Source organism: Galleria mellonella, unplaced genomic scaffold (assembly GCF_026898425.1).
Source record: "Galleria mellonella isolate WM207_F2 unplaced genomic scaffold, CSIRO_AGI_GalMel_v1 utg117, whole genome shotgun sequence".
In the NCBI taxonomy this organism is placed as follows: domain Eukaryota; kingdom Metazoa; phylum Arthropoda; class Insecta; order Lepidoptera; family Pyralidae; genus Galleria; species Galleria mellonella.
Genome location: NW_026441980.1, coordinates 5,355,061 through 5,367,577, shown reverse-complemented (window position 1 = coordinate 5,367,577; position 12,517 = coordinate 5,355,061). Strand labels below are relative to the sequence as shown.

Sequence of the window (12,517 nt, the reverse complement as noted above, 5' to 3'; positions counted from 1 at the left end):
TGAAAGTTTAGTCATAATTCTAGTACTCGTATCCTACGAGTATTTAAGAAGTTTTGATATTTATTATTTACGCATAAACGGCTGAATGAATTTAAATTAAATTTGGTACACATATATTACCTAATATGTAATTAATACATAAAATAAATTTTATAGTGATTCATGCGGGTAAATCCGCAGGACATATATCTAATTATATCAATGTTGGACTTTTTAGACTGTGATTGAATCGTATTCAATATTTAGCTACTTGCGAGTAGTCACTGTATTAATATAATTTAATCGGAATATCTAGATTAATATAATTTGACGTTTTAATTATTTATTATATTGATTTATTATTACAGCTGTTGGATAAAGATGCCAAATCGCGATTGGGTGGAGCTGAATGTATGCACGGAGATATCAGGGACCAGGAGTTTTTCAGTCCTATTCATTGGGACAAACTAGAGCGGAGGGAACTGGAAGCACCCTTCAAACCACGTGTGGTCAGTATATTATAATAAATATGAGCGTGATATTATAATAATTATCATAAAGGTAGGTAATTAAGAAATTTTGTCGGAATATAATAATTTCCTATATTTTCAGTTCACCTAAAAAAGAGGAGTCTCTTTGCCTTTTTTTAATATATTGAACAATAACTATTTCGCGAACTCCTCACCATTTTCGATAGTTGTTTTTGCAATCAATAGGGCTAACTCACATTTTGGTTTCATATCAATTTTATCATAATTAAAATTATTGTTTTGGCAGATGAATGTTTAACGATTATTAGCTCAAAGTCGGAGATTTTCGATTTGGATTTTGTAAATTACTCAATCATGCTCAAAAAACTAGATGAATTTGAAAGTAGGATACACAAATACACCATATCCTAAATTACCTACGATACTTTTATGTTAATTAACGCAAATAAAACCACAAAATACGGCTAGTTTAATAATTTAATGATGATTGATAATATGTTAAAGTAACTATGCTACTATACCATAGTTCCTATATTTCTGCCAATGCACTTAAGGATTTCATTTAACTGTTGGCAGAGTTTCCTATTTATCTTTTTTTTCCAGCAATCGCCAAAACCATTTGGCCTCAACATACATTTATCATCTATATATACGATGTGAACGACCCAACAGTTTGTGCGTCACATTGAGTATATTTGAAAATAGACACACGAACATTTAGTTCGGGTAAAAGGATTATTTCAGCCGTTGTCTGCCCATTGCTGAATATAGGCCTATCCCATAGCCCATATATAAGGAACGGAAGCGTTTTTTATGGCAATTCATTATTGATAATTATTTGGGGATTTTGCCTGTAGCTGCCATGCTTGGCAGGCTGATTGGCAACCACAGTTTGGCTTATGGTGGTGTTTTAAGAGGAACGCTGCTGCACATCTCTCGGCAATTAAGTTGTCTTAATCGCCTCTTACGACACCCACGGGAATGAAAGGGGTAGCCCTTTCTATAGTATTCTATAACGGGACCACACGTTAGTTATAATACCCACCCTTTTATCAAAACTTTACAACTTCAACACAGACTGAACTACTAATATTTGAAAAGAATAATATATGCCCGACATTAATCCTCTACATCATAAATCCTAACGTAAATTCTTCGAACGATTAAAGTTGAACCATTTTGACATTTGATCCCCTATTTTTTTTAACATTCAGTTCTTGATTAGTTCTGCTTTCATCGGTAGATTTTATTGTAGGTAGTCGACAGTCTTCGTTATTAGTAAAATAAGATTCTTTACAGCGCCATCCGCTTGATACGCAATACTTTGACCGCGCGTTCACCGGCGAACGTCCACGCCTGACGGCCGTGGAACCGCACGTGCTGCGCTCTATGGACCAAGGGCCCTTCAGAGGATTCTCTTACACCAATCCGAATGCGACAGACCGCTAATAGTATCCGGATTTGTAACAAGGATGTGGATATTGAAAATATATTGACAGACGTCACACCCAATTCAGTGATGTCAGGCTGACGATGGAGAACTAAGTAGGTCTGTTAGTATCTACCGTTGTATCTCTTAAATAATACTCATATTTGAGTCGATAGAGTAACACGTATTGCATTGTATAAAAGACGTGTAGAGTTCAATTACAATTCGAGGCCATTTAGCTCAATGGCAGCCGCCGAGAGTAGCGGCAGTAGGAGGGTGTTCTTAAAGTCATTATACAGTAATTATAATTACTTGTAATTAAAATAGATATAACTGTTAATTAGTTCCGTTATAAGTTATTAATTACGTACTTCTAAAGTGTCTGGTACACAAATTAAGTTTTCTTGTATAAAGTTTTTTTTTTTTTAATTTAGGTACCTAATTAGGTAGCCAAACTTTAAAATCTAAGATAATAAAAAAGCGATACTGTTTTATTTCATTATCAATTTATTCAATTAATTTTATATAAAAATATTAGAATGCATAATAGAAAAATTTACATTACATCACAATATTGTATCACATTCTAGTACCTAAATATGAATGTATTCAGATTCGTTAGTTAATTTAAATGAATCAAGTTTATGCAGGATTCATGTTATACATTGCATATCATACCTAATATCTAATTAATAATAATATATTTGGTTGTACATTGTTTGTTAAAAATTTATAGCAAGTAAAAAACTAATTATGATTTTACTTTTATTTCGTACCTGCTCCCTTTCATACATAAAACCACAATGTATAAAGTGATATAAAAATACCAGACTAAGCAATGGCTTATTAGTTATCGCCCGCGTAGAATATTATGTACATGTGCTGAAATATAACCTATTATTATACTAAATTTTATCCGAATCTATTCAGTAGTTTTTGCGTGAAAGAGCAACAAACGTCCATTCAACTTTACAAACTTTCACATATTATAAAATAGGGATAGAGTTCAGTAATTGAGGTAAATCTTTTAGATAGAAAAGGCACTAATAAATGGGATAAATCCTAAGTTATTGTCAATTTTTAGTTCTTTTTGTGTTCTATTAGTAACATGTTTCTTAAAGTCAGAAACAACAAACTTCGTATTCGTAGTCAATGATTTCGATTTTATTCCGTATAAAAACGATAAAGTAATATATTATTACAACTACTGGTGTTCATTTTAAAATATTTGAATTTAACTGGACAACGGGAATTGAAAGTACTAGGCGAGACTGAAGAAAAAGAAAAACGAAAAAAAAAACAAATATAGAAAACAACAAAGGTAGTAAGTTCATTAAATTCTCATTGTCCAGTTAGGTGAGAAAACTCTTTCCTCATTTTTCGTTTGATATTAGGTAGTACATACAGAATTTGACCTATAAGCAATATTATTAGTTTTTCGAATGAACCCATTAAATCCCCAAATCGAAAAAATGTAACGATTGCATTTTTTTTTATTAGAATCGAGTATTGCTCGTTATTTTATAAGCCTGTATAATTTATACGAGGAATGAAAATGAAAGACGGAAAATAATCTTTAGCCATTAGATAGTTAGCATATTTCCTGAAGCTGGATAAACATACCTAAGTTTTTAACTTTGGTCTTATAAGTAGTTTAAATTAAAATAAATATAAATGTATGCAGTCATGCCATATAAATTAGATAAGGTAAGTACTTTCATACACTATTATAGTGAAAATCAAGCATCGGCCCGCCTAGTACCTAGTATTTAAACGCTTGCAACAGCAGGGCTCCTACTCGCTCGTTGTCATTAAATAATTTAATGAGATCTTGTTCGTTGAATGTTTACGGAGATTAATGACTAAGCAATATTTCATAGATATTATGTCGAGTGGCTATAAATAGATGGTGAGAAGCGTTCGACTCGTATACATCCAGCCCAATAATTGCTAAGTCATCGTGACTAGGTGTAACAACATTTGTCAGATATAATGTTGCATTTGGTGGATCATTCCTTATTATTGACTTCTGTGCATAAAATTCCACCTAGAACAAAACATTATTTGAAATATGACATACGTCATAAATATTTTAGAGGGATAGTGCTGAAAAACAATTTTGAATGGATAACACGATTAAAGAACGGTTAAGGGCAAGATTTTCTGAAAGACGATAGGTATATTTTTTATAGAGCCCGGGAATTGTAAGAAAATCATTATGAAAAAATTCCGCTAGTTTATAGAGACACTGTATGCTGCTGATGCGACGGTTGACTGCTCGTCTGCAACATGACAACCCTATGGAGAAATCTTGAGAATCTTATAAATTTTAAGTTCAAGAACTTTTAGGAGGATAATATCGAAAGCGTTATATCATCATCGTATCAACAGCTAATCGTCCAATGTCGAACATAGACCTCCCCCTTGGGAGAGTTTTGCCAGTAGTTGCCGCCCTTGGCAGGCGTGTTGGCAATCGCAGTTAGGCTTTGGTAACGTTTTAAAAGGGACGCTGCTGATTAGTCGCCTCTTACGACACTCACTGGAAAGAAATGCGTCATATAGATCTAGATTTTTAGTTACTGTTTTTTTATACCTTTCCATTTTCGTAGCCGAGCAGCAACATTTCTCCGTGGGTCGTAGCACAAGTCAACCCAGGTCTCTCAAGCATTATGTATTTGGCGTCATTAATCATCACAACAGTATATTTAGCCCGCATATTACTCGGCACTAAGAAAAAAAGATTTTTTTTATAAAAAAAAATTTGTTGTATGTAGATGCATAAATTTAGTAAAATAAATTAGACGAGTAATATGAAAATATTTTCAATTGCATTTTTCATGAAAGTATTTTTTTTTAATGAACGAGAATGGCGTGGGAACCTCTCCTCCGCTACGTGTATACGTTGGCAGGGTATCACCAATGATAGATGAAAGGAGGTCAGCAGCTCCACCGTAACGAATTCAACAGTAGTTAATCAGGATGGTTTACAGGCAGAACCGCGTTGAGGTCGACCTGATACAGTATATTGCTAGAAATTGGGCTATTAAACCCAACTACTAATCCCTTTCACCCCTCATGCAAATATAAGTATGACTTGATGATATCAGCCATTAACTATCCACTACTAAACATTTTTTTTCTAGTAAAGGGGGTTTTTTCCAGTAGTTCCATGCTTGGCAGGCGGGTCGGCAGCTGCGGTTAAAGATTGGTGATCATTTAAAAATAAATGGTGCTGTCCATCCCTCGACTATTAAGTTCCCTTAGTCACCTCTTAGGAAGGGGTGGCCCATTCTATAGCGGGGCCACACAACCATGTAGCAGTTATTAGTATAATTTATTACATAGGATTTTATTGTTTGCATTTATTTTATTTTAAGAAACAAGCATATTATTGTAAGGTCTTAGAGATCAGAGCGCACACATAATAGAGTAACGTGATTGTTAGGTACAATTATTTAACATTATAGTTTATTTACAAACATTATTATATTTTTTTGTATTTATAGATAAAGATACTTTACCTGAAACGACTATGCTACATTTGTCAAAGAAAACAGGATTCATATTCTTTGATGCATAATCTGGTATATTGAAGTCACAGAGTTTCTCGAAATTCGATCCCCCGTTCATGTTTACAGAGTATAAACTACCCCAGTGACAAAGACCGTAAATCCAGCCTTGGTGTAAATGTAACGTAACTATTGTTCCTCCGTTCCCACAATTCTTCGCTATTAATTTAGACTCCCATTTTATTTCGTTCCACGACATGCGCCAAAGGTCGCCGTCATCCAATAAAACCAACAAATATTTCTCCTCAACCCTAAAATAAAAAAAAATACTTCTAGTTTTTTTTATGCAACTTAGAATGGCAGACAAGCCAACGGCCTACCTAATAGAAAGTGCTAATCGACGTCTATAGACATGAACAGTACCATGGACATAACAGAGTATATTATTCTGCCATATGCCACCCTTCAAAGCTATGCAAACAACTGCTTCACGGCAGAAACATGAATGGGACAAACGTATCCAAACAAACGACTATTGTACAGTCTCCCTCTGGTATCAGTGTTATAGAACCAGGTGAAATTGAAATAGTTAACACTAGTCTGTAGAAATTTTTGTTAAACAACCTAGAATGGCAATCAAGCTGACGTCTCATCGGATGAAAAGTGGTAACTGTCGCCTATAGTCATTAACATCACAGTATATTCTGTGACGCCTATGATAACCCTCATATGTTCCTATTCCTGAATATTAAATTGTTACCTGTATTTGTATTACCATTGTGTATACCTCCATACCCTGTAAATTCACTGTAATATCCCACGCTTCAAACCGAAACGCAATCATGTAAGCGCAGCTACTTCAGAAACAGGGATGGGTCTGAAAGCAGATGACTTTTGTACAAAGTTTCCCTCGGGTGATATGCTAATCTTGAGTCACAGTATCCAATTTCAGTAATTTATTTCGGCATTAATTGTAAGTGTCATAAGAAAATACGCTCAGGATTTTATGACAAAACTTAATAAAATCAGTTGATAATTACAGAATACATCTTATGGCGAGGTCATCAAACAATAATGGTTCAATCTCAGTAGTGTTACGACTTTTACCGTGTAAAACCATTTTGTTTCCGTCATATTCATAATAAATTATTACAGTCAAATATTTAGTTGCTTCATAATGAACACCTTAAACAGAATAATAATAGGTTACAAGCAATTTATTATCATACGCATCAAACTGTATTAGCTTTAGTCACGTATTATTATAACTTCGGGATTGCTTATTTCTATTTATGCGTACAGACCAGGGTTATGTCGCGAGCAGCACTGCGCGACTAGCAAGCAATAGCGCTATTCTGTAAAGTCAAACGGGAATTTCATTATCCGCAAGTGATTTACATTGGATATTCTGTAAATAATTAATATCCATTATAGCACCATTTATTTTTAATGGCGGAACAGTGATTGGAGCAAGTGTGCTACCACGGGAGTAAAGGGATTGTTAGTAATGGGATCTAACATCCATATTACTAACAATATACCCTATCAGGTCAGCCTCCATATGGTTCTCCATGGAAACCATTCTAATTTATTTAATAGGTGTAAATGAAATGGTAACCCTGCCTGCGCTATCGGTATACACTGGCAGGGCATTGATGAAGGATGAAAGGTGAGGATTACCAGGTCAGTTTACCCATCGGGACTAATTCAACAAGAATTTATATTATACAGATGTAAAGGATAGGATGGCAAAAACTGAAACGGTGAATTCAAAACATTATTCTAAAAGTCAATGGAAATTCATTCCGGAAATTTTTTTTTTTTTTATCGTATCTTTCATTTAAAATCATGCAATCTATGATATTATGTCATAATATATAAAGAAATAATAATATTTTACAATGAAATACTATGAAATATCAAAAGCAATAATATTAAAATAATTCATATTAAAATCTTACTGCGTAGCGAGGAATCAGCTATGTAAAGTCAACGCCCCAAGAGTACGAAAACTAGAAAACTACCTACGAAGAAGTGCTGTTGTCTGCGCGGTGTAGATATCCCGCGGCACGTGGAGCACAGTACGTCGTAAATTTTCAAATACATTGCGCGGCTTCAAAACTAAGAATCATTAATTATATGGCTGTGGTGTATTTAGGCTATTGGTGTATAATATGCCTTCTGATTCAGAGCATTCATCTGAATCAGCTGTTTTCGTTCTGGCCAATTTGTCCCTTCCACCTTGTATAGTATTATATTTAACATATATTGCTAGTAATGAGGTTGTTCAACCCTATTACTAACAATACCTTTCGGTTATTTGTTTTTAAATTCATCATAATGGGTTAACTGTGCTGCTTTTATCCTCATCTATCATCTCTCACTGGTGCCCCGCCAGCAGATACAGAGAGTGCAGCTGGAGTTACCATTCCAATTTCACTCAAATTCATCTATTATAAAAGTATGCTGGCATCCTTAGGAGCTTACTTAAGTTTTCCAACTTAATTACACTTCACTTGTTATTTATTCCCAAAGGTCACAGAATATGAAAATTAGGTGAAGTGAAAATTTAACTGAAGTGAAAGTAAGCAGCAAAGCGAAGTGTGAAACTTTACAAAATAGTATAGTTGTTTTAATGTAATAACTACCGGTTTAACTTACGTGTAATTAGATTGAAAAAGATCGACTAGTTTCGGAATCAGTAATCTATGCTTATAATACTATTAATTACATTATTATACTTATGTAAAAGTTTGTAAAGATGTTTGTGTTTGTTTTCTTAATCACTCTTAAACGGCCGAATAAATTTGAATGTTTAATACACGGCTAGGTTCTATCCTAACTTAATATATAGGATTATTATCACATACCGATTCACGTGAGCGAAGGCGAAAAAAAGAAAAACAGCTAGTAGGTAAGTAAAGCTGGTATTAAAAATACTTATAATTATAAAACTTTAACTTCTTTTATCTCATTGTAAATTGCACTCATAATGAGCCGTATTGCGCCATTTTAAATGAAATAAAAAACTAATGACGACACAGTACGAAGAGAGAGCGTAGACTGAAACTGACGCTCTAAATGAAATACAGTGTTTAGTATATAAAAAGAAAATAAATAAAGAGAAAAAAAACTGTCCTTTTTTGCCACGAAATGGCAAATACAAAAAACAGGTCGTGTGATGGTAACGATACGGTTATTATAACCTATGGACGTCTACAAGAATGTCACGTGTATATTGGCGACCCTGAAACAACTTTAATACTCTTTTTAAAGAACCCCATACCACGACTATTGGCATGCGCCCAGTATTTCTTCAATTGTACTGGGCAAGTAGATATGCCTGTTATTTCTTCTATTCTTACATGGTCATAAACCATATTAAGTTCATAATATAGGTGCATAGATTTAAAACTTACATGTTTCCCAATGAATTTGTGTCCATACGTGGCTCACTATTGAAAAAGAACCGATAGATGTACTTGTACGTACCACAATTTTATCTGAAACAAATAACGAAAAATACATTAGCAAGTTAGTTTCCAGTTATTTAGGCAGTTATTTTAAATTATCCATAATAATACTATAACATTATACAAATATACTTAAATTTTTTGTAAAAATTGTCAAATGTAAAACATAAATCCATATTTTGAATTTGCCTATAACAATACAACACAAGCTCTGCTTCAATAAAACTTAACGAAAAGGCAAAATCGATCATTAGCGGTTCATGCCAATAGTAATACTAATCAAAAATCTATTATTTGATTGAACGTTTCGATTGATTTCATCGAATGAATTACATTCCAATGCAAATACCATGGTACGAGGGGGAAGGGATTATTAGTAATGGAGTCCAACAGTCCCATTGTCAGCTATCCTATCAGGTCGACCTCCACGCGGTTTCCCCTGGAAACCAATGATTAATTTTTGTGGATTGTTTACGATAGGTTAACTGATCTACTTTCATCCTCACCTTGCCAGCGTATATCGATAGTGCAAGGCAAGATTACCATGTTATTCTCATCCATAAAAAAATACCATGGTGTAGCTTCTAGTTGCCGTTAATTTTAAATACGAAATAAAAACCAGTAACATTAAATAGGTAGATATCTTAAATCATTACCTTTGCATATACATATGTGTTTTATATCATCCATTTCATATTCGTAAATTTTTTGTACATTGGAACGTTGCAGATTAAACCATAACAAGCAGTTAATAATCAGTTGCCACGGTTCAGTGTTCTCTTTAAACTTCATTTTATATTTGTCATATTTGTATATACCTTTTTTTGTAATTTCATTATATCCAATACACTGTAAAATTAAATAAATGCAATTGTAATTGTAACCTATGTTTAGAGATAAACCTATTTTAATAGTAATTAAAAATACATTATATGACACTGATGATATGTTTAATTTTCTAACATTATTACAACAAAACTTTGGATAAAATTCAAAAGAAAATACTACTTGTTTTGAAAATACACTATATTCTCTATGAGAGTTCCAAGAAGGTTTAAGCAATCAGAAATCCAGTTTCACTAAATTTACTAAATGAAAAATAATAATTATTAAAAATGACGTTCATTCACACAAATAATGCATCGCGCTTATAGCTAATGGACAAGATACATTACTGGAGAATTATTAGAATATTAGAATATTTTATGCTATCAAAAACATAAAATGTAAAAACATGCCATGTCTCGCAACGTAGTTTTTCTACTATTAAAAGTTTCGACATTTAATTTAAAACCCAGTCAATTATTTTAGTTAGCTTCTATGGTGGCAATTATTCAATAACTGTTATAAATTCTTATCTAATCCTATTAACAATTATAGTGTCTGTATCAATATTACATATCTTTATTTATAATAGCAATTGACGGCAACATATTTTACTAATAAAATGCTTTACACTTAAGAATCATGAACTTCAGAATGTTTTATGTTTTTTATAAATTGAAGAATCTTAAATTACTGTGGCGAATTATTATTTAATATTTAACATATATAAATAATAATTCGCCACAGTAATTTAGCATAATTACTGTGGCGAATTATTATTTATATATGTTAAATATTATGTTTAATTAATTAATGAAATATATTATTTATGCATCATCTATATAAGTATGTATCTATATAATATAATTTTACCTTTTGCTATTAAATTTTACACATATATGTACTCTGGGTTTGTTGCACGCGTCCGTGTAGCCTTGCATCAGGTTGCAGCTGAAAATCAGTGCTTTGCTTTTAAGCAAAAGTATCACTGAGCTTTAGATTTTTGAGAGTCCTCCATTTTTTACACACATGGTGAAAACATATCTCCAATATTAATTTTATGTTTTATATGTTGTTTTATATTTGAAAAATGTAAATAATGAAATTGTATCATTTTATTCATTAATTTACGTGTGTTAAATGGCTCAAATAAAGTGTTTATCTATCTATCTATCTATCTATCTAAAGAAGATGAAAGTAAGTTCAATGACGAATAACGAACAATAATAATTTTTCATGCGCCATAATGTTCCTTTGTTTTTTTTTTTCAATAAACAGCTTTCTATTTGCAAGCCAGTTCGAAATTTAAATAAAATCTTTAGTTACCTTACCTAGTAATTAGTTACCTCCCTGGTAGCCATGTTTTGAAGTAAAAGGTCATTCCATTTTTAAATTACAGGACAGATATGAGTTTACATAGTAATTTATCACGACAGATATGGATTTTCAATAAATAAACTTTTGCCAAGGCCGCTGCCCAGCTTGTAAGTATCTGGCCAGTACGGCAATTTTGATTTATTTCTAAGAGGATTGTCAAAATAATGCTCACATTTCCAAGCATGTTTGAGAAATAATATTTTAATTATATATGTACAGGTGGATCAATAAATGTTTATTGTCCATCCTCCAAAAGATTATATATCACAGAGTTGCCATAAGGTGATGTAACATCGATGCAGCAAAAAAAAATCGTCGCTTGCCGATATTAAAAGTACGGTGTCTGTTTAAGACCTAAAATAAAGCCAAGTATATTACAACTTACCTTTACTAGATATTTTGAGAGTGCCATCCATTTTTTATTTACAACTAAACAATTAATTAGAGAATTATAATCCAAATATGCAAAAATTTTTAATAGTATATCTGAAGGGCAATCATGCCATATTGAATCAATATTATTTGCCATATTGTTGTTTTATATTTATTATTATAAAATTTCTTAATCAGTACTTGTATAGAAACATCCTCCCAATATACAAGACTTTCAAGAATCATGAACTCTGAAATAATACGTTTACAAAATATTATGTGAACGTACATTATGCGTCATGCCCGTATCCCATCAGGATAGACAGATACAATGGAATCAATTATTACAAAAAAAAAATTGTAACTAGACGATGTTTGTACAGAAAAAATATTTAAGAAAAATGAATATCAGGAGTCTTAATGCAATAAAGACTAAATAGTTAGTTTTAGATTTTTTTGTCTATCTGTGTTTGCTCTGGCATCAAGCAAAAATTACTGAATCAAAATGAATTCAGTTATATTTTTGAAGGTCTAACTAAGTGGATATCTACTTCCATAATTTAAGCGTACGAAGTTGCAGGCAGAGGTTAGTATCTTTCAAGTATATCAATACAATATAATAATTCTTCCAAATATAACAATTCAAACATTCTTCTTTTAAAATAGTACAAATTGACTACTAATGCAGCGGATTATTGACACTTCGTAGTTTTAATTTTATATTTTAAATACACTATCGGTATTAAATGCGATGAAATTGTAGGTCAAATACGCGAATGCTTAAAATTAATTTTCGAAATAATCTTTTCTATAAATGACAATACTTGTAATATTACCACAGGATTTTATTAATAAATAAACAGATCTAGGCAAATCAAGCACCATCAAGTCTCAGTCTTAAGCAGAGCTTGTAAGTTGAGTTACACATGAATCCCTGCTGTTATAAAAGTGAAAGAGAGTTTGTTTGTTACCCATACACGTAGTACTTGAAATTGGAAAAAAAGTTGTAGGTTAAATTTTTCCTATACAAAATATATTTGTGCGCACTACCATTGCGTTAGC

The 12,517-nt window shown here is 32.3% G+C and overlaps 2 protein-coding genes across 2 annotated transcripts in view; one reads left to right on the top strand and one right to left on the bottom strand.

The window, feature by feature from the left end:
- The window catches only part of LOC113511948 (J domain-containing protein DDB_G0295729-like), a 28,361-nt gene extending 25,705 nt beyond the window's left edge, over positions 1 to 2,656 (top strand). The window contains 2 exon segments of the mRNA XM_026895676.3: positions 348 to 488; positions 1,770 to 2,656. Of these exon segments, the coding sequence (XP_026751477.2) occupies positions 348 to 488; positions 1,770 to 1,919 (291 nt within the window). The 3' untranslated portion in view covers positions 1,920 to 2,656.
- On the bottom strand, positions 2,634 to 11,658 carry LOC128200888 (uncharacterized). Its single transcript, XM_052895739.1, has 7 exons — positions 11,469 to 11,658; positions 9,538 to 9,730; positions 8,828 to 8,911; positions 6,449 to 6,593; positions 5,421 to 5,719; positions 4,493 to 4,626; positions 2,634 to 3,946 (listed from the first exon to the last, which is right to left on the bottom strand). Exons 1-7 carry the CDS (start codon positions 11,610 to 11,612, stop codon positions 3,755 to 3,757), a joined length of 1,191 nt encoding a protein of 396 aa, XP_052751699.1. The 5' UTR covers positions 11,613 to 11,658; the 3' UTR covers positions 2,634 to 3,754.
- Positions 11,659 to 12,517: the final 859 nt, after the last annotated feature.